We start from the raw sequence: 23,461 nt of genomic DNA on the forward strand, positions 1-23,461 counted from the left end.
AAAATGAGCAACTTCCCACGCCTTTCTTTGCTGTTTTGGAGAGAAGAAAAACACATGGGCCCCACCTCAGATTTGTCTCTCTTCTCTCTTTCATGTGTGTGCCAAACAAAAGAAAATGCTAGTTTCTCTTCAGCATTTCTCTTCTAACAAACAAAGTGTTAAGAATATATTTTTGTGCCATTTATTTACTAACCTGATTTATGTGGCGGGACAGAAGGAGTGGTAATTAACGAACTCGTAAAAGAACAAATGACGGAAGAAAAAGAATGCGTCAACGTGCTTATCCTTGCATGATAACATTTCCCATTTCCCAACACCAAATTTCACTATTAAAATTTAAACTATTATCTTCCAAATTCCAAAACACACGCTATCTTCATCTTCTCCACAACCATCTCTAACTAACCATTGACCATGGACAACAACCGCATCACCTGGCGAACCACCATCCTCACCAATCACCTCCGCCACGACCCACCAACCGCACCAACAATCCTCCACAACTACGCTTGCCTTAGCTACTCTCCTCCCGAACTCTCCGAATCAAATCCAACAACATTCGACACCTTTGAGATGCGAAAGCTCTTGGACGGTCACAATCTGGAAGATCGCGACTGGCTATTCGGGTTGATGATACAGAGCGGACTATTCAACCGGCGGGAAGTCGACGGGAGGGTGTTTGTGAATCCTGATTATAACCAGTCCATGGAGCAACAGAGGGAGATGACCATGAAACGAATTGCGTATTTGTTGGATCGTGGTGTTTTTCGTGGGTGGCTTACTGGTGATGGCCCACAAGAAGAGTTGAGGAAGTTGGCTCTTCATGAGGTTATTGGAATGTATGATCATTCTCTTGCTGTTAAGCTTGGTGTTCATGTCTTCTTGTGGTACCTCTCTCTCTCTACCTTATTTTTATATCATGATTATCTATGAATGAAGCACATGCACCACCAGACACGACACTGATAATAATTTGAGAAAATGACATAATTTAATGTAATCCTATATGTCGGTGTCAGACACTATACATATCTGACACTGTGACACGCCCAATCCGAGGAAAAGATGTGCTTCATAGACCTTTTGTTATGATAATTGAGCCTGCGCTGTTAAATCGTCATGGTTTTAAACTGAGTTTGTTACGCTGCGAATCTTTATATTGCAGCAAAAAGTAGAAAAATACGTCCGTTAAGGTCAAAATTGTAGTTACGATCTATCAAGTGCTGAGCCGCTGACACGTACACAATTATGTTGGGTCAAATTTGAGAAGATGAATTAATCAAACATAATGACATGTGTAAGTGTTGGACACTGGACATGTCTCCCATCAGAAGTGTTGATGCTATAGAGGTTGCGATGTGGAGACTGAAGACTTTAAAATCCTTTATATTGATGATTGCAATTTAAAACCAGTATTAGAATGATTATCTTCGAAGCTTATGTCATGGATGTTATACTATACTACTGCTACATAAATTATTTGCAGAAAGGTGATATATGATTTGATATCTGTGTAAAATTTGTATATAATGATTGATTCTTATGCTCACATCCAACTACATGGGATAGAATTAGAAATTACAATATTAGAGAGAGAGTAGGGGTAGCACCTACAATAGAAAATATGGTGGAAAATAGGCTTAGGTGGTTTGGCATGTAGAGAGAAGACTTGTAGATTTTGTAGTAAGGAGAGTAGATCAGATGAAGGATAGCCAAATCACTAGATGAAGAGGAAGAGACAGAGAGAAACTATTAAGAAAGATTTAGAGATTAATGAGTTGGACCAAAATATGGTTTACGATAGAACATTATGCCGTAATTGATCCATGTAGCCAACCCCGCTTAGTGGGATAAGGCTTGGTTGTTGTGGTTATGCCCACCAAAGCTGCCACACCAATTTTTATGCTTAAATTAAACTTTAATTTACAAGGTAGGTGGTAATGATGGAGCTATGGATCACTTGGTTAAAGAATGAGTATCCCTAAAGCTCAAGCCTTTAAATGAAGGGTTATGAATGATTTTTAAGTTTGACACATAAATGGCCTTGTTCAATGAAATGTTTCTTGCTTGAAAAATTTCCTGGACGTATAATTTGATGTGATTTCATGCACTCTGAAGCTAGCTGTTGATAGAATAGTTATAATGTAATTAAATTAATTTGTATTATTTTCTTGTTCTTCGTTTTTTTATATTGAGGTGGTTGTAGATATAACAAGAAAAAAAATGATGGATTTATTGATGATGCCACCTTAGATGATTTATTTATCCCCCTCAAAAAAGTTTATTTGAAAAATGGCTCACTTTTAGTTTCTTTATGATTAATGGATTTCAGGGGCGGGGCTGTTAAGTTTCTGGGAACCAAGCGTCACCATGACAAGTGGTTGAGAGCTACTGAAAACTATGACATCAAGGGTTGTTTTGCTATGTCTGAGTTGGGCCATGGGAGTAATGTATGTGAAGGCTGCTCAATAGGATGTGATTGTTAGGTCCACATGTAGTTTATTATGATTTTTATCCCTTCACTTTAATAATATTTGTAGAGTGATTTTCACAGGTCCGAGGAATTGAAACTGTCACTACTTATGATCCAAATTCTGGTGAGTTTGTCATCAATACTCCGTGTGAGTCAGCTCAGAAGTATTGGATCGGTGGTGCAGCAAATGTAAGGACTCTTTTATTATCATCTCCATTTAAAATCCTATATGTAGTTAGATTGTTTGGGTGCTTACACTTTCTCCCTGCTCTATCTTTGTACATATAAACACTGTATTAACTTACTTTTCTATTCAGCATGCAACACATACTATAGTCTTTTCACAGCTCAACATAAACGGAAGCAATCATGGGGTGCATGCTTTTATTGCCCAAATCAGGGATTCAGATGGAAACATATGCCCAAATATCCGAATAGCTGAATGTGGTCACAAAATTGGTTTAAATGGAGTTGATAATGGCCGTATCTGGTAATATATACATTATTACAAGCAACATTGCACCTGATAATAAATGAATTTATTTTAAATGAGTAAACTCAAGTTCTGGCTGGACATCTGACTTCAGGTTTGACAATGTGAGAATACCCAGAGAGAATTTGTTAAATTCTGTGGCCGACGTTTCACCAAGTGGTGAATACTTGAGTGCAATAAAAAATACAGATCAGGTGATTGCTTTTTCTGAGAGTTGGCATTCACTTTGATCATCTTGTGCTGTTTTTTTATCCAATTACAAAGTTTGCTTACATATATTTGTTGTATGTCTTCTGTGCTCCAGAGGTTTGCAGCATTCTTAGCCCCTTTGACCTCTGGTCGTGTAACTATTGCCGTCAGTTCTGTTTACATCTCCAAGGTAATGATTCCATCTTTATATGTGGATATGAATGTCTTTGTCTATTTTTTTATATATATTTTACAAACTCACCAAACTTTAACATCTTACATTATCATGCCTTTCATTTTCTGTTGTTAGATAAGCTTAGCCATTGCTATAAGATATGCATTGACAAGGCGGGCCTTTTCTATTACACCAAATGGGCCTGAGGTTTTACTGCTTGATTACCCAAGTCATCAACAACGTCTATTACCTTTACTTGCGAAGATGTAAGTACCCTAATACATGCATTTTATATCCATTTGCTGTGAGGATTCAATGTGATTCAAATCCTTTAGGAACCAGAACTTAGGTATGCCACTTTTAGTATATGTCCCTCATAATAACATTATGAGGTTATTTTTTAATTTATGTTCAGAGGTTATTTTCTGAAATGTATTCCAATTTCCAGACGAAAGCATTCGATATAAAATCAACATGCAGCAGTACAAAATAAACACCTGCCCTGCGGCTCATATATGTTGTTAGGTTTAAAATAACTATTTTGTAGATTTAATAATAAATGACTATCCTAGTTTGATCATCAGAAGATATAATAATGGACCTGTTTATGTTAATCTCCTTACGTCTTCTACAGATATGCAATGAGCTTTTCTGCAATTGAGCTCAAAAAGATGTATGTGAATAGAACGCCTGAGTCAAACAAAGCAATTCATATTGTTTCTAGTGCATACAAGGCGACTTTTACATGGAATAATATGCGTACTCTTCAGGTATGGATTGCTATCATTATACTTGGGTGTGATAGATTGTAATTTGTAGGCTACTGGCCTCACTAAGGTTATACTAATGCATGAATCAGGAATGCCGTGAAGCATGTGGAGGACAGGGCGTCAAAACTGAAAACCGTATTGGTCAATTCAAGGGTGAATATGACGTGCATTCAACATTTGAGGGGGACAACAATGTTCTGATGCAGCAGGTAATATATAGTATTTTGTTAAATATGAAACTCAAACCATGTATGAAGTGTAGCAGGTTCTGATGCAGTAGGAGTTATGTGTGAAGTGGATCTTAGTCTTAGAGTGAAGAATCATTCTTTGTAGGAGGCCTAGGCTCTAGATCTGTTTTTAAACCGTGCACTGTTTGAATATGAAATTCCCCTTTCAATTCAAAACTGGTTTTCTGCCAAATTCAAGCCTAGGAGACATATGATGTGTCTATTGCAAAGCAGAACTTGAATCTTGACTGCTTTTGTTGTATTAATTGCATTTTACATTTTACTGGTGGATAAAATAGAGAAATAATCATATGGGATTCAACTCTTGAGAGTAACTGGGGCTTTAGCTTCAATGCTTGCTACTTCGTTTGAGTTTGTTGGAGATAAAACCTACTTTTGGCCTTCACTTAACAGTGTTAACTTTTTGGATGATTGGTTTCTAATCATAACATTTGAGCCTTTTTGTTCAAGTGATTAGAATTTTGATCCATATCACTCTTATTGTTTATTAATTGAGATTTCAGCTAAAACATACTGGTAGGCCTATGCTTTGTCATGCTTAGTCCCGAAAGGAATTTCACATGAGAGATGGAATCTATTCTTATGCTTATAGAGATACTTAATGCAACCCAGACTATTACTATTTGACTTGAACCTGTTTTATATCTTTTTTAATTATACCTTTAATCATGGTTCTCCAGAGATGACAATTTCCCATTTATGATATCCGTGGACTTTGTCGATTGACTTTTAGCTTATCATTGTTGACTTATCCCCGTGAAGTAGTATTGAACAATTCATGTCAAATTTAAGCTACATTCCACTCATTTTTGTTTGTTGTTAAATAGTGGCTATAGCAGCGCTATTGCATAGCTGAATTTGAACAAATTGCCATTGTTATGTGATTTGCTATTAGTACAAAATATTGTGAAATAGCGGCAATAGCGATGCTGTAGCACTGTTGCGTAGTGGAATTTGAACAAACCGCTATTTTATGCGATCCGCAATTGACAACACTATGGATAGATTGAATTTATGGGTTCTACATTTCACTTCAGATAAGCAAGGCGCTCCTTGCAGAATACATAGCATGTCAGACAAAAAACAAACCATTTAAAGGTCTTGGATTAGAACATATGAACGGATCTTGTCCTGTCATCCCATCTCAGTTAACAAGTTCTACCATCAAGAGCAGTGAATTTCAGGTAATCATTTGACTATATACCTGTTGATATTTGTAATGACCTGGTTGGTAGAAGCTTCTATCTGTTTCTTACCTCTCATTTACACAGATTGATCTGTTCCACCTAAGAGAGCGAGACCTATTGAAACGTTTTGCTATAGAGGTTTCAGAACATCAATCTCAAGGAAATAGCAAGGAGTCTGCCTTCATTCTAGTGAGGACTCTACTACGTTTTGCAAATTATTCATTCATAATTATCATTGTCTTACAGTTTGAAACTACTCCCTTTACCAGAGTTATCAGCTTGCTGAGGACTTGGGCAGAGCTTTCTCTGAACGAGCAATACTGAAAACATTTATGGAGGCTGAGTCAGCTTTACCAGCCGGTTCATTGAAGGTAGATCATACTATTGCTTATGGAATGTTCCTTCTCAGTGTGTGCACGCACGTGTGTATTTGCTAGTACATTATTTTCCTGATAAAGAAGTAAAACAAGTCTATTAATCGATCTCTTTGCATTTTGTCTCCTCTGCAGGATGTCTTAGGTCTGTTAAGATCGTTATATGCCTTGATTAGTGTGGACGAAGACGCTGCCTTTCTCCGATATGGATACTTGTCAACAGAAAATGCCTCTGCAGTGAGGAAAGAAGTTCCAAAGCTATGTGCTGAACTTCGACCGCATGCACTTGCCTTGGTTAACTCCTTTGGTATTCCTGATGCGTTTTTGAGCCCTATTGCATACAATTGGGTTGAGTCAAATTCTTGGTCTACTGCTCAACATTAATCCCTCATGCGAGTTTCTGCATGTGATTGAGGTATTGGATGGGGTGTGGCGTTATGCTTAAGTTATACTTTAGTTTAACTTTCCAAAAGAATTTTACATACCAATAAGGAAATGTGAATGATATTTTTTATTTTTTTTGTCAAGTTGCCTAGTAACTAGAATTCACTCTTTAAAGTGAATAAGTGTGGTGTCTAGGGCTCGAACCCCGACCTCTGCATATAACAATGCATTTTCCATGCCAACTGAGCTATGCTCACGGGGACAAATGTAAATAATATTTGTTACGTTATACTCAAATACTTTTACTGGAAAATGAAATATTGAACTGCAATGCTTTTAATCAGTTTTTAAAATAATCTACGCACACATGTCTAAATGCTTTTGTCAATGCTATATAGTGAAGTCACTGAAGTGTGGTAATAAAAAAACTATATATTCAAGCTCGGGTTTGCTAATATGAACCTTTTAAAAATGGAAGTCTAAACACCTTTCAAAAAAAAAAAAAAATGGAAGTCTAAACTCTCAAAGCTGAAACTCTCGAAGTTTAGAGCTTCCGTTCATTTTTTAGAACTTAAATAGACCATATACATATCACTCATTAATAATTTTTTAAATGCATTGTCTAATAAACAAAACACTTAATCCTTCAACACAACATTTTACACAAATTTCTTAAACAGGATCTGTTAATCATCTATCAACAACTTTATATCATTATATTTCAATATTAATATTCTAATATTGAAAAAAACGTAGGTCCCACTTAAAATTGAAATGCTTCATTGGGACTTCGATCCCATTAGGTACTCAAAATAACTTTTCCTTAATGGGGTACCTCATATCGGGTCTTGAACGGAGAGATCCCCCGTTAAAGATGGTCTTAAAGTCCTCAATATTTTGAAACTTTTCCGCAACTTCGTTACTTTAAAAGCAATTGAATATTGTTTCGGAGACTTAATGTCTCTAATAAGAAGAAAAACAAAAGGGAAATGATAGATACAATGACAAACTGTATTAAGAAAATTTCAAGACAGTGTATTTGCTAACACCTTTCCTTAATTACACATCATTTTACCTCCCTTGATTTCCGGCAAATAATGAATTTAATTGACTGAGACCTTTTCTTGATTAATTCTTGATAAAATCTCTCTAGATAAATAGCAATGCTCAAAACAAAAAATCATAATAACCAATGCAATTATTAATTGTTGTAACTTTTTAAATATTTTTACAAATATACCCTTATATAAAGTTTTTTTTTAGGGAAACCCTTACAGAAAGTTGCGAAACATTAAATAAATCTACTAATATTAAAAAGACAACTATTAAATGAGGGATAGAAAAATCTTTTAAGCAATAACTACACCTTTTTGTCAAAAAAAAAAAAACTACACCAATTAGCATGTTGACGATTTTCATTATTATTTACTCCAGGTACTAGTATTGCATGATGTTGGTCATGTTTTGACGTGTCATCAGTCACTAGTTTATAGCTTTAACCTTTGCTTTGCTTTGCTTTGTTCATAAGTATAAGTACACAAGACAACTTCATCACCACCAGAATCAAAGGATCTCCTTGACTCTCGCCTCTTCTTTATATTTATTCAACACATACATCACAAAATAACACTTTTCTCTCTTATTGTTCTTTTTTTTCTTCCTCTTTAGTTAATATAATAGTATCCTCTACAATATTTTTCATTTTGTTGGCAATCAACATAATGGATTCATTATCATCTTTACACATAGCAATGTATCCATTGTTTGCCATGGGCCACCTAACAGCATTCCTTCACCTAGCAAACAAGTTAGCAAAAAAAAGGCCACAAAATCACATTCTTCACACCTAAATCAGCACAATCCAAATTAGAACCATTCAATCTCCACTCACAATCCATCACCTTCATCACAATCACAGTTCCTCATGTTGAAGGTCTCCCTCCCATTGCAGAAACAACAGCTGATGTCCCTTACCCTTTACATCCACACATCATGACAGCAATGGACTTAACTCCACATGATATTGAAACTCATCTCTCGAATCTCAAACCTCACATTGTTTTCTATGATTTCACTCATTGGCTTCCATCTATAACAAAACGTTTAGGTATCAAAGCTCTTCATTATTGCACTGCTAGTTCGGTTATGGTTGGTTACACTCTAACACCAGCTAGATATTCAATGGGAAAAGATTTAACCGAATTTGATCTCATGGAACCTCCTTCTGGTTACCCTGATTCATCTATCAAGCTTTATAATCATGAAGCTAAAGCCTTTGCAGCTAAAAGGAAAGAATTTTTTGGTAGCAATGTTCTTTTCTATGATCGGCAAGCGCTTGCTATGAATGAAGCTGATGCTTTAGGATACAGAACATGCAGAGAGATTGAAGGGCCTTATCTTGATTACGTACATAAACAGTTTAATAAACCAGTTCTTACTTCAGGACTAGTTATACTTGAAAACCCAAATTCTGTTTTGGATGAGAAGTGGGCTACATGGCTTGGTGGATTCAAAACAAATTCAGTTGTTTATTGTTGTTTTGGAAGTGAATGTGTTTTAAGGCCAAATACATTTCAAGAATTAATTCTTGGTCTTGAGTTAACTGGTATGACATTTTTTGCAGCATTGAAACCTCCTTTTGGATTCGAAACAATTGAAGAAGCATTGCCAGAAAGGTTTTCGGAAAGGGTTGAAGGAAGAGGTGTTGTTTATGGTGGTTGGGTTCAGCAACAATTGATTTTGGAACATCCTTCTGTGGGATGTTTCATTACACATTGTGGTTCAGGTTCTTTATCAGAGGCATTGGTGAATAAGTGTCAATTGGTTTTGTTGCCAAATGTTGGTGACCAAATATTGAATGCTAGGATGATGGGAAACAACTTGAAAGTTGGTGTGGAAGTTGAGAAAGATGAAGATGGATTCTATACTAAGAATAATGTTTGTAAAGCTGTGAGCATTGTGATGAATGATGAGGATGAAATTAGTAAGACAGTAAGGGCTAATCATGCTAAGATTAGAGAGATGTTGCTTAATAAACATCTTGAGTCATCTTATATTGATGACTTCTGCAAGAAGCTTCAAGAGATTGTTGAAGGAAAGAAATGATATACTAGTTTCAGTGTTTTGGATTTGTCTCTTTTTTGGATATGTACAATATGGTTGTAGGGTCTACCATGTTTGTATGGCCATCATGAATTAAATGTTGGTTTTCTTTTACTACATACTCCATCCGGTCACTACTGTTATAAGCAAAAGTTAACTTTTTGGGTTCATTCAATAAATACATCATTTATTGAATGAACCCAAAAAGTCAACTTTTGCTTATAACAGTGACCGGAGGGAGTAGGTGATAATATTTGTACATATTTTTTTTGAGCAATGATATTTGTACGTCTATTTCATGACAACTTTAGTGACAACTTTATTTTTCTCTCTCCTTATTGATCAAAAACAATGGAGAGAGAAAAATGAAGAGAGAGAATAAGAACATCATATGAGTATGGGAGAGAAAATTGTACAAAAGTTGTCATAAAATATTTGTACAAATATCATTTTTTTTTTTTACACCTATTCAACACCTCATTTTCTCTTTAATTGTTTCCGAGCTCTCTCTAACTTCCAAGTGTTGTATTTATAGACAAAATTTAAAGAATTGGCAAGTGCTTGAATGAAGTTTGAAATCTTCATACTACTAAGCAACGAGAAAATTAGCTTCATGTTTGACAAGAGATAAAAAAGAGATTCCAGAAGCCTTATTACTTACTATGTGATTTTAGCTTTTATAGGGTTTAGAAAGCATGACTGGCACATGACAAGTACAACAGAAGTGGTGAGCTGGAAACACAGTCTTGTGTATTTGGGAAAATTACTGAAACACATGACATGAGATGTGTGTTATGCGTTGAGAAAGCAATCATGTGCGTTGGGAAACTGTACTTGAACACACCAGCTGCTTTTGTGAGTTCGGATGCTTCTTGGTGCATTGGAAAGGCAGGAAAGGTGTGTAAAAACTTGCACTTAAACATATACCACTATAGCCATCCATTGGAGTGGTGCGATGGAGGGGTATATGGTGCATTGGAGTGTAAAACTTGTTTTTTTTTTTGGTTACAAGTGTAAAACTTGATTTTCATGCTTCAGAATTTCACATCAAATGATAAAAATAAATAAATTTAACTAATAACAAAGGTATTCACTTGGTGAGTTGGAAGAAAATTTCTCACCCCAAGCATCTTGGTGGTTTGGGAATGAGATCGGCTAGAGATGCCAATACTTGCCTTCTTGAAAAACTTGTTTAGGACATGCTTCAATCATCAAACAAACTCTGGGTCAATCTTCTTTCCCATCGTTATGTAACCGGCTCCAAAATCCTTCCGGCTTATGAATAGTCTTCTGGGTCTCATACTTAGTCCCTTATATTCGTATTCATGATATGCGTTTAACGGTTAAAGATGTACTCAACATCAATATTCCTCATACCCAGACTCTCTACTCGCAACTCCCTCCAACGGCTTTAGAAGTCGTCAACAACACCCACATCAAGTTTAATGATTCTATAAATGATGTTTTCATTTGGTTTAACAATAAAAATGGTGTTTACTCCACCAAGAGTGGTTATAACTGGCTTCTCTCCTGCACGGACCAGGATGCTATCGCTACCCCTACACACACTTAGTCTTGGATCTGGAAGTTAATTGTCCCTAAGAAGTTTAAGTTTTTTTTGGCTGACCTGTCACGATGTTGTTCTGACCCTCTCTATGCTCAACCATAGAAGAACTGTCCTCGCATCAGTTTGTTCTCGTTGTGACCTCCATGAAGAAACTTTCCTCCATTGTGACCTCCATGAAGAAATCTTTCCTCCATTGTTTTGAGAGATTGCCATCTTTCAAAAGTCATATGGTACCACCTTGGGTTTACTAACCATCATTTTTTCTCTACCATGTCCACTCACGATTGGCTCAAAGAGGGGTCCTTGGGCTCGCAAGCTTCTATTTTCCCAACGACTGTTTGATGGGCTTGGAGACATAGAAACTTGACGTGTTTGAACAACGAGTCTTGGTCTTTAACTGTCTTTCCTTCAACATTCATAGCACGGTTGAAGCTCACGAGACCAATTTTCTTTCCAATGCTAATGTTGCAACTATTAATCGTTCTATCAAGTGGAATAACAACAACTACCCGTGCACCATTCTCAATGTAGACTACAGTTGCCTTGGGACACCACTTAGATCCTCGTTCGGGTGTGTCATAAAAAAGTACCAATGGTTTTTTCTTATCTGACGCTTTCGGTTTCATCCCAGGTTCAACTAATATTTTACTTGCCGAGTTAAATGCTATATATCATGGGCTTCTTCTGGCAAAAGATAAGGGTATTGATGAATTGGTCGGCTATTCTAATTCTCTTACTTTCATAAATCTAATCTATGTCCTTCCATGGCTTTCCATGCATATGTTGTTTTAATCCAAAACATCAAAGATTTAATATCTCAAAGGAACATCATTATGTGCCACACCTTTAGAGAGGGAAATCAATGTGAGGATTTCATGACGAAATTGGAAGCTTCAGATCGACTTGTTAATCTATTCTTCTCATCTCGATGATCTCTTCAATCTTCTAATGAGCGACGCTGCTGAAACCTCCTGCCTTAGGGAGTAATTTTGTTATGCTTTGTTTTGATTAGCTTTGTAAAAAAAAAAAAACATTTGAATGAGTACCCGCTCCGTGTCCGTAGCGGATTTTATCCGCGGATATCCATTAAAGTATCTGCTTCGTTGACGTAGCAAAAAAATTTCCCATCCCTAGTTCTTTCGTTTCAACTCTTTATGAACGCTTATTTGAATAAGTAGTGATATTTGTACAACCATTTGTGACAATTTTTATGACAACCTTTTTTTTTCCTCTTTTTATTGGTAAAAAAAAAAAGAGAGAAAAATAACATAATATGTGTATGAATGAGAGATGTTCAAAAGTTATCCCAAAATAAATGCACTTCCCTATTTGAATTTATGGTCGACCGACCTTTAAAATTCTTCTATAACAACTAACTTATTGAAAAAAGTTCCCTCTGTGGTATAGATATGCAACTAGATTTGCATTCAAAATTCAGATGCTTATATCTAACACACTTTCCTGACAACAATATGCAACGACACCTATACGTCGATTTCTATTTTTTATGAAGATTTTTTTTTTTAAAAAAAAAATATAGAGAATGATGTTTGTAACTCAATTTAAGTTGTGTCATTAACTAATATTTTACAACATTGTTAACCATAAAATGTACTTTTTTTTAAAAAAATAAAAAATGTATGTTGTTAACCATTTTCTAAAAAATGAATTTCAATAACTACTTTGGCTACTTTGTTAATCACAAATATTCAAGGCATTAACCACTTATTTTACATAAATATATGTACTTTGGTTATTTTTTGAAACAATGTATTTACTAAGACCGACCATCCACAATGGAAGAGAGTCTTACGTTTTAATAATTGATACCTAACAAGAACTCTCATTGTGGAGCCACACAAAAAAGTACTCCCTCCGGTCATTATTATAAGCAAAATTTCATTTTTTAGATACATTGAATAATTAATGTATCTAGACTTTATTATAGATTAGATACATTAATTATTTAATGTATCTAACAAGTCAAATTTTGCTTATAATAGTGACCGGAGGGAGTACGTATTATGAATATGTACTCTGCGAAACACTAACTCTTTCTGGGAATCCACATTTTTTTAATATTAATTATATATAATTATTAATAGATGATTAATGAGTTTCATTTAAGAAACTTGTATAAAATGTTGAGTTGGAGTGATTGAATTTTATTAAGTATTACTATTGAGATCCCTTTACATACCAAAAAATAGATATCTCGATTGTGATGCTTTAAACAACTTGAGACATGCAAGTTTTATAAACGAGTTAGACCCTTTCCATTTTTTTCAAAATAAATGGAGGAGGATCCCGACTCTTTTTAAACATCTATTACTTGTGTTGTTTACTAAATTGACTTGACAAATACCGGTTTTTTAAACATCTTTTCCTGTATGAATGTAGAATCGGAACATATTTTTTAGATATCTCCGCAATTAGAGCTATTAGATGCAGAATCGGAACATTAAATTGAATGTTTTCATCCTCACAAATTTTTTTATTTTGTTTTTGATCCTTAATGACCATTTTATGTTCATGTGAATGTCAATATTATAACTCTTTTATGTTCAAATTGTATTCATATTATGTCCGTTTATTGTATTAAGGATCAAAAACTTTCTTTCTTATGTTGCATTAAGAAATAAATTTCCCGACTAAATTATTTCCCGACTAGATTATTTCCGTTTATTGTGAATGTCAAAATTATATCCATTAAGGACTAAAAATAAATTTACCCTATAAAAAAAAGTTCAACATAAGAAAGAAAGTCTTGAAAAAGATTATTTCCCGACGTGAGCCTCATCCAAGACGGAAACTCCATTTCATTTCATTTTGTGGTCGCTCTTCTGTCATATCATGGTTGGGGTTCATCTGAATGAATGTGTGGAGTTTGGCATATCTTCTTCTATATATATATCTTCACCAGTATCTTCATATGGTTGATTTAGACTTTCCACATATGAAACCTTTTTCCAGTTGTCAATGGAATCTAACTATCTCTTCATCTTTTTTTCTTAATTTCATATTTGAGTCTTGTACTATTTTGACCTGCTAAGTCTTCGACATATCTAGGCTCAATATCAACCCACATCTGGTAGCTATCATAGATTGGATTTCTCTTGGTATAATTTCTTCGACATATCTTCATTATTTATTTTTCTTCCGTCTCAAGAGAATGTGACTATGATCATTAAGTGCCTAGTATTGATGATATTTCTTTTTCAAAAATTCAATTGATAAGATCTTGATATAAAAATTCATGATATGTACAGAAAAAAAATGCACTTATTTAAAAAACAAGGTCTCCGCTATCATTATAACGTTGTTTTGCATGTTTTTAAATACAACGATGCTATATAGAGTGAATAAACCTTCACAAAATTTCTCTTACGTGCAGTTTTGATGGAATACACGGTGGTTAGTGTATTAACCAGCCAATCAAAACATTTCACTAGCAATTTGCGAAATAGTTTTTCGCTTTATTTATCATTTCCCTTATAAATAAAGGGGAATGTTGAATATCACGAGAGAAATCTTGCGAATGTTTCACGAATTAAAAAATGCTTTGGTAACAAAAAAACAAAAACGTGCACTTTTATATATGTTTTTTTTAGAAACTAAATTAGTTCATATAAATTGCGCACTTACATATATATATGTTGGTTACCAAAAATAAAGGATGTTGCATTTTCAAGGTTCGGAAAATTTATGGGGATTGAATTTTCGCTATAAACAGCATTTGCCATAAATAAAAACACAAGCCAACTTCCTTCACCACCAAAATCAAAGGATCTCCATTTTCTTTTCTTTCTTCTTCTTTTTCTTCTCTTCATCATTACTATCATTATCTTCTGCATATTTTTCAAATCATTTTGTTTACAATCATCACTATGGATTCATCATCTCCTTTACACATAGCAATGTATCCATGGTTTGCAATGGGCCACCAAACTCCATTCCTTCACCTAGCAAACAAACTTGCAAAAAAAGGTCACAAAATCACCTTTTTCACACCTAAATCAGCACAATCCAAATTAGAACCATTCAATCTCCACCCTCAATTAATCACTTTTATCACCATCAAAGTTCCTCATGTTGAAGGTCTCCCTCCCAATGCAGAAACAACAGCTGATGTCCCTTATCCTTTACATCCACACATCATGACAGCCATGGACCTTACTCAACCTGACATTGAAACTCATCTCACAAATCTCAAACCTCACATTGTTTTCTATGATTTCACACATTGGATTCCATCTATAACCAAGCGTTTAGGCATCAAAGCTTTTCATTATTGCATTATTAGTTCAATCATGATTGGTTACACTCTAGCACCAGCTAGATATTCACAGGGTAAAGATTTAACCGAATTTGATCTAATGCAACCTCCTTCTGGTTACCCTGGTTCATCAATCAAGCTTCATATTCATGAAGCAAAAGCTTTTGCTGCTATGAGGAAAAACACTTATGGTAGCAATATTCTTTTCTATGATCGACAAGCCATTGCTTTAAATAAAGCTGATGCATTAGGATACAAGACATGCAGAGAAATTGAAGGACCTTATCTTGATTACATACAGAAACAGTTTAACAAACCGGTTCTTACTTCAGGACCAGTTTTACCGATACTTGAAAACTCAAATTATGTTTTGGATGAAAAATGGGCTACTTGGCTTGGTAGATTCAAAACAGATTCAGTTGTTTATTGTTGTTTTGGAAGTGAATGTGTTTTAAAGCCAAATATATTTCAAGAACTGATGCTTGGTCTTGATATGACTGGTATGCCATTTTTTGCAGCATTGAAACCTCCTTTTGGATTCGAAACAATTGAAGAAGCATTGCCAGAAGGGTTTTCAGAAAGGGTTGAAGGAAGAGGTGTTGTTTATGGTGGTTGGGTTCAGCAACAATTGATTTTGGAACATCCTTCTGTGGGATGTTTCATTACACATTGTGGTTCAGGTTCTTTATCAGAGGCATTGGTGAATAAGTGTCAATTGGTTTTGTTGCCAAATGTTGGTGACCAAATATTGAATGCTAGGATGATGGGAAACAACTTGAAAGTTGGTGTGGAAGTTGAGAAAGGTGAAGATGGATTATATACTAAGGATAATGTTTGTAAAGCGGTGAGCATTGTGATGAATGATGAGGATGAAATCAGTAAGACAGTAAGGGCTAATCATGCTAAGATTAGAGAGATGTTGCTTAATAAAGATCTTGAGTCATCTTATATTGATAACTTCTGCATGAAGCTTCAAGAGATTGTTGAGGGAAAAAATTAATATACTAATTTCAGTGTGTTTTTCAATTGTCCCTTCTTTTGATATGTACAATATGGTTGTAGGGTCTACATGTTTGTAATTAAACGTTGGTCTTTCTTTTACTATATAGGTATAATATCCGGACGCCCTTAATATTTTCACACTTATTCAACACCTCATTTTCTCTCTAATTATTTCATGTCTCTCTTATTGTTTCAATTACTTTCAATGTCAATTGAATATTGAAAGTAAAATTTAAATAACAAAGATTTTGTAAAATTTTTATTCTTGGAAAAACTTTGTTCATTCTTTTTCATTCATAAAGAAAAGTTTTTCTCAGCACTAAGTCCATTTGTAAGAGTGATATTGATCAAAGATACAACCATACACATTTGCTATTCTTCAATCACTTTGTTGTAAAGTTTCTCGCCATTGTTGGTGGGAATTGTTGTAAAAGATAGTGGGGTGCTATCTTGTTTGTTTGTGAGAATTTCATCATAGGTTTGGTAAAGATTCTTGTTGTAGAGATAGTGGGGGTGCTATCTTGGTGTTAACATCAAAAATGAAATATATGGTCGAACTCATGATTCTATTTTCGACAAAGCATATGGGCAGGGCCGGCCCATAGCCCGTCGAGGCTGGGCTACGGCACCGGGCCTCCAATTTTTTGGGGCCCAAATTTTTTTTAAAAAATATTTAAGACACTAAATAATGGTTATATATGTATTAAAAGCAAATAATATCAATCTATTAAGCGTGCTTTTGTGGCGCAGGTAGCTTTTGGTGAATGAGAGGTCATGTGTTCAAGTCCCACCAAAGTGTAATTTCTAATTTTTTTTCCCACCAATGACTTGTGTAATTTTTTTTTCGGGCCCATAATTTAATTTTTTTTTGCATCCCTTATAAAACTAAAACGGGGCCTATGAATTTGTTAAGACGGCCCTGCATATGGGTTATTTTGACATGCTGCAAAGTGCAAAGAGATTTCGACCAAGAACATACAGACTTCGACATGTTGCATTTTCGACAAAGTGATTTAATATATTTCATGCATGGTTAATGAAGCCTTGGAGAACCATTAATTTATCAAGTGATTGATTTTTGTGGGAAAAGCCTTGGAGAAATAAAGAAATTATTGGCACAGTACTAACGTGATGTAACATGATTATGCAAGATTCAATGTCTAAGATTTGGAACACTTCAACGTGGACATGGTGCTAGTAAAAATAATAAGGCAAAGTCGAACATGCGGTGACAAACAAGGCTGAAGTGCATTGAAGATTATTTCCTAATGTCTTAGTGCATGAAAGTTATTTCCTAGTGTCTTAGGAAGTTATAGGAAGTTATTTCCACTTTTAATATAGACCGTAGGATTTAGTGGTAGTTTTCTCTACAAGGTATATATATATATATATATATATATATATATATATATATATATATATATCAGTTTGTAATAATAACAATGGGTTGGTTTCTTCACTTCATAGAATCTAAGTCTTTAGATTCCTCTAGGGCCACTACAATGTGATCAAATCTTGATGTTAAGGTTCTGAGAACCTTTTCCACCTTCATCACATCAGTGACAGTTTCACCATTCCTTGTCATCTAATCTGTAAGATTGATAACCTTATCAAAGTATTGACTAACAGATTCTTCTTCTTCCATTGTCAATACTTCATACTGTCTCCTCAAAGCTTGAAGTCTCACTTTCTTCAACTTACGATCACCAGAATACAATTTCTCTAATGCATCCCATGTCTCCTTCGCGCTTTCATAATGCATGATCTTCTCAAAGATCTCATTGCTTACACTCTGATGCATCAAGAACATTGCTTTCCCATCTTTCTTCTTCAATTCTCTATGAGATGTTTGTTGTACATCAGTTGCATTCGCTGCTAGTGCTGTCACACCTTCATTCACAATTTCAAGTACATCTTGAAACCTGAAAATCACCTTCATCTTTACGCTCCATTGATCAAAATTCTTGCCTTCAAAAACTGGTAGATGCGCAGGAATGTTGCCGTTATGAGTTGCCATTCTTCACGAATTCTCTAACAACATCGAACGAACCAGGCTCTGTTATACCAATTTGATAGAACAATGTGTAATGATTGAATGAAACTCACACAAAACTGTGTACTGAATTGAAGAGAATTGGGATTAGGGTTTCTAGGGTTTCTTGCTTTGAGAGAGAGAGAGAGAGAGAGAGAGAGAGAGAGAGAGAGAGAGAGAGAGAGAGAGAGTTGAGATTAAACTTGTGAATATTATTGATGAATGAACTAATGATATTTACAATAGCTATGAAGTATTTATACATCAAGTGATGTAACAAAACTGAAACAAACTCCTAACAAACTTATTACTTCACATGCAAGCAACTTGAGTTAGTTACTTCAAGTGCAAGTTTCTAAACAAACTACTAAACAAGGATAAGACTATTTCTAATTAACATGAATTACTAAACCAATAAAATTCAAGCCTAACACATGCCAATAGTTTTCTACATGAAAGTTATCAATAGTTTTCTTCTTTGCAACTTCTTTTGGTTTTGCAATAATCCCCCAATATCCAAAGCATATCTAGGCTTTCTCAACACAAACCATACAGGCAACTTATAAAAATTCGACACTGTACAAGATTTTGAATTCAACGGCATAAATGACACCATGTGGTATCTATGTTAACATGATATCAAACAAATCAGTTAAAACATTTTCTTTTTAAAGTTAAAACATGTTTTTCTACTGATATGGGTAAAACTAAAAGAAAGTCCAAAACCTTATAAGAGCGGTAGTGTGATTCAAGCAATGACTATGATTCCTCAATGAATCAACTTGTAATTAGACTCTCACCAGTAGACGTGGCACGTCTGATGTGGACAGTGGACATACTACTCATCACTTTCAAATATACCTCGCCATGTTCTAAGGATCAAACTTAACATGCATAGAGACTTATTTGATGGAGGTCAATCAAATTGAGAGACTATTTTACTATTTTGAGATGCACACAAATTCAAGGACTGACAAACCTATTCAATATGCCTTTAATACAGCGTGCATATATTATTACTCCAGACAAAGAGTGTATATATATATATATATATATATATATATATATATATATATATATAGAGGATGTATATTATGAGAATGTCTATCTTATATGAGAATGATGAGAATGATCATCACCCATTAGATCAAAAATAAATGGCTGAGATTAAAAAGGCACATATGTTCCTTACCTTATTATATCCAATTCTTATAAATTCATTTCCCTTTTCATCTTCTTCTCTCCACAATCAGGATTTCTTTTATCCACACTCAAGCCAACATGGGAGACTGTCACTTTCTCTCATCTCCCATCCATCATCGGAGAAGGTGAATGGTATATTATACCGTCGGAGAGAGATTGTAAAAGAAATCCTGATTGTGAAGAGAAGAAGATGAAAAGGGAAATGAATTTATAAGAATTGATATAATAAGGTAAGGAACATATGTGCCATTTTAATCTCAGCCATTTATTTTTGATCTAATGGGTGATGATCATTCTCACTATTCTCATATAAGATAGGCATTCTCATAATATACATCCTATATATATATATATATATATATATATATATATATATATATATATATATATATATATATATATATATATATATTAGGAAATATTATTACAACTTAGTAATTTAATTCTTCATAACTATTGATAATTGACAATTGATAACACTACAGATACATACGTGTTGGACTGTTGGTGGAGAACCATGAATAGGAACTAGGAGGGAACCGAGTTATTTTACTTTTCAATACGGTATTAATTACTTTATTCACTTTATAACTCTAATTAATACTAGTATTTTCATCACTCTCAATTCAATATATTCCACTTTACATTTATGATAGTGAAGAATGCACCAATACTTAACAAAGCACTTCAAACCATTTTTCTCTTTCCTTCATTTATCATTTTTTTAGGCAAAATTACACAATTAGTCCCTTAACTTAATTTTAGATAACACTTTCGTCCTTTATCTTTTTTTTGTAACGATTTAGTCCTTTATGTTAAAAAATAACAACATAGTTATCCTTTTTTATGAAAAAAATAATCAAAAACTCCAAAAAAAATTCATCAATCTCATAGACAAACGCAAATCTTCATCATACAAGCCTAAAAAATCAAATTTCATTGAAAAAATCTCACAAAAAATGATAAAATATTGTCATTTTATATCATAAAGGACTAAATCGTTACAAAAAAAAGATAAAGGACGAAAGTGTTACCTAAAATTAAGTTAAGGGACTAATTGTGTAATTTTGCCTTTTTTTTAATATGTGTGAAATGAGCAAATGACTCGGTTAATCCGGGACGGAGGGAGTACCTCCTTATAGAATATTCTCTTCGTTCAGTCCAAATTATAACTCATTTTGAAATGAAAAAAAAAGTCTCAAATTATAAATCACTTGACAATATAACAAAGAAATAATGTCGTTGTTTTTATTATAACCTTAGCTATTTATTACTTTCTTTTCTGTCAATTCTTTAAATAGCTTTAAATAATTTAATGGCAATGAGTTGACAGTCCAAAACAATTTTGAACACACAATTAATCAAAACATTCTGAATCGCCGCATCAATTAAATTTTTAATTTACGTGGCAATTTGAAATGTTTTAATTGGTTGTATGTACAAAATTGTTTTGAACTATCAACCCACCACCATTAAACTCTTCTTTAACTTATCTTGCTCATACCATTTATTAAGAACAATTTTGTAAAACAATTTATAATATCTCTTTCCCATATAAAATTAATTATGTTTCTTAATATGTGTGAAATTGCCAAAACGACTTATAAATTGAGAAGGAGGGGATTGTTAAAAAAAAGTTGGGACGGAGGGAGTACAATATAAACAACGATGATAGTTGAAATATCAATCTATGTAAATAAAAATTTAGTTTATATTGATCAACTTTTCAAATGTTAGTTTTGTTTATATTTCATTTTGTGAGGGAGTAATAATAAAGACCCATTGTAAATGATTCCATGCCACAGGGCTATATTTATTAGCTGCAATGTAACAAGTGTTTGCCATGCCAAAAAAGGGCCAAGCAAATGTCAACAAAATTTACTTACCAATAGTGGCTAAATTTTCTTTTACATAAAGCAAAGGCTAATGGTTTATCTCAAAAATTGTTATAGACTTGACACACTCACATTAACCATCACAAGGCCTCCACTACAAGTTTAATGTTACGTTACTTTGCTTTGCTTGTTTGTTTATAATTTATAAATATACAAGACAACTTCCTTCCACACCAAAATCAAAGGATCTCCAATTTCTTTTCTCTCTTCTTCTTTTTCTTCTCTAAATCATTGCTATCATCATCTTCCGCATATTTTTCATATCATTTTGTTTGAAATTAATCATATCATCATGGATTCATCATCTCCTTTACACATAGCAATGTATCCATGGTTTGCAATGGGCCACCAAACTCCATTCCTTCATCTAGCAAACAAACTTGCAAAAAAAGGTCACAAAATCACTTTTTTCACACCTCAATCAGCACAATCCAAATTAGAACCGTTCAATCTCCACCCTCAATTAATCACTTTTATCACCATCAAAGTTCCTCATGTTGAAGGTCTCCCTCCCAATGCAGAAACAACAGCTGATGTCCCTTATCCTTTACATCCACACATCATGACAGCCATGGACCTTACTCAACCTGACATTGAAACTCATCTCACAAATCTCAAACCTCACAGTTTTCTATGATTTCACACATTGGATTCCATCTATAACCAAGCGTTTAGGCATCAAAGCTTTTCATTATTGCATTATTAGTTCAATCATGGTTGGTTACAGTCTAACACCGGCTAGATATTCACAGGGAAACAATTTAACTGAGTTTGATCTCATGAAACCTCCTTATGGTTACCCTGATTCATCTATCAAGCTTCATAGTCATGAAGCAAAAGCTTTGGCTGCTATGAGGAAAAACACTTTTGGTAGCAATGTTCTTTTTTTATGATCGACAAGCCATTGCTTTAAATGAAGCTGATGCATTAGGATATAGAACATGCAGAGAGATTGAAGGACCTTATCTTGATTACGTACAGAAACAGTTTAATAAACCAGCTCTTACTTCAGGACCAGTTCTACAGATACTTGAAAATCCAAATTATGTTTTGGATGAAAAGTGGGCAACTTGGCTTGGTGGGTTCAAAGCAGATTCTGTTGTTTATTGCTGTTTTGGAAGTGAATGCAATTTAATACCAAACCAATTTCAAGAATTGATTCTTGGTCTAGAGCTATTTGGTATGCCATTTTTTGCAGCTTTGAAACCTCCTTTTGGTTTTGAAACAATTGAAGAAGCATTACCAGAAGGATTTGCAGAGAGGATTAAAGGAAGAGGTGTTGTTTATGGTGGTTGGGTTCAGCAGCAATTGATTTTGGAACACCCTTCTGTGGGGTGTTTCATTACACATTGTGGTTCAGGTTCTTTATCTGAGGCATTGGTGAATAAGTGTCAATTGGTTTTGTTGCCAAATTTTGGTGACCGGATATTGAATGCTAGAATCATGGCAAATAACTTGAAAGTTGGTGTGGAAGTTCAAAAAGGTGAAGATGGATTCTATACTAAGGATAATGTTTGTAAAGCTGTAAGCATTGTGATGGATGATGAAAATGAAATTAGTAAGAAAGTAAGAGCTAATCATGCCAAGATTAGAGAGATGTTGCTTAATAAGGATCTTGAGTCATCTTATATTGATAATTTCTGCAAGAAGCTTCAAGAGATTGTCGAGAAAAAGAATTAATTCATATTAATGAAGGTTGATTTAGTTATTAATCCATCTAATTTCAGTGCGTGCCAGTCTGTTTGTTTTGGATTTGTCTATTTTATATTTTGTTATGATGCAAGACTAGCTCTATGTTCGGATGATATCATCATGAATTAAGAGTAATGGTATTTTTACCATTATTTTGTGACAACATTTTTTTCTCTCTCAATTATATATTGGTCACAATACATACTAGTTTATTAGTTCATTCTCACAATCAGTGAGTATTGTGGTGGATTATGTTAACAATAAACTAGTGATAATGAGTAGTATTAACAATCATTTGATTAATTTTGAAATGCACTACTTACCTTAATGTATCAAATTATTAGCCAATAAGCACTATATGTGATATACGTGCACCTTGAAAATCTAGAAACCAGGATA

The 23,461-nt window shown here is 34.1% G+C and overlaps 2 protein-coding genes and 2 pseudogenes across 3 annotated transcripts; all 4 read left to right on the plus strand.

The window, feature by feature from the left end:
* Positions 1–325: 325 nt before the first annotated feature.
* Positions 326–6,633, plus strand: LOC146931684 (acyl-coenzyme A oxidase 3, peroxisomal-like). Its single transcript, XM_085703256.1, has 13 exons — positions 326–887; positions 2,333–2,450; positions 2,555–2,662; positions 2,791–2,963; positions 3,061–3,160; positions 3,271–3,345; positions 3,466–3,596; positions 3,965–4,100; positions 4,190–4,309; positions 5,386–5,532; positions 5,620–5,724; positions 5,805–5,906; positions 6,045–6,633. The coding sequence occupies exons 1-13, from the start codon at positions 415–417 to the stop codon at positions 6,291–6,293; spliced, it is 2,037 nt and encodes a 678-aa protein (XP_085559382.1). The 5' UTR covers positions 326–414; the 3' UTR covers positions 6,294–6,633.
* Positions 6,634–7,867: 1,234 nt separating this feature from the next.
* Positions 7,868–9,509, plus strand: LOC146931685 (UDP-glycosyltransferase 79B30 pseudogene; annotated as a pseudogene).
* A 5,252-nt stretch (positions 9,510–14,761) lies between these two features.
* On the plus strand, positions 14,762–16,408 carry LOC146931686 (UDP-glycosyltransferase 79B30-like). The gene has a single exon (XM_085703259.1). It carries the CDS (start codon positions 14,850–14,852, stop codon positions 16,236–16,238), a length of 1,389 nt encoding a protein of 462 aa, XP_085559385.1. The 5' UTR covers positions 14,762–14,849; the 3' UTR covers positions 16,239–16,408.
* Positions 16,409–21,530: 5,122 nt separating this feature from the next.
* Positions 21,531–23,291, plus strand: LOC146931687 (UDP-glycosyltransferase 79B30 pseudogene; annotated as a pseudogene). Its single transcript, XR_015006801.1, has one exon. The product of XR_015006801.1 is annotated as a UDP-glycosyltransferase 79B30 pseudogene (transcript).
* Positions 23,292–23,461: the final 170 nt, after the last annotated feature.

This window comes from Medicago sativa, chromosome 4, assembly GCF_051527215.1.
Source record: "Medicago sativa cultivar Bolivia chromosome 4, Bolivia_mono, whole genome shotgun sequence".
NCBI lineage: Eukaryota > Viridiplantae > Streptophyta > Magnoliopsida > Fabales > Fabaceae > Medicago > Medicago sativa.

What these genes read in the sequence shown, in the direction of transcription:
- LOC146931684 (XM_085703256.1), top strand. Translation starts at nt 415, where the DNA reads ATGGACAACAACCGCATCACCTGGCGAACCACCATCCTCACCAATCAC. An exon ending in TCAAGAGCAGTGAATTTCAG is followed by an intron (nt 5,533 to 5,619) that starts GTAATCATTTGA and finishes TCATTTACACAG; the next exon opens with ATTGATCTGTTCCACCTAAG. An exon ending in AGGAGTCTGCCTTCATTCTA is followed by an intron (nt 5,725 to 5,804) that starts GTGAGGACTCTA and finishes TCCCTTTACCAG; the next exon opens with AGTTATCAGCTTGCTGAGGA.
- LOC146931686 (XM_085703259.1), top strand. Translation starts at nt 14,850, where the DNA reads ATGGATTCATCATCTCCTTTACACATAGCAATGTATCCATGGTTTGCA.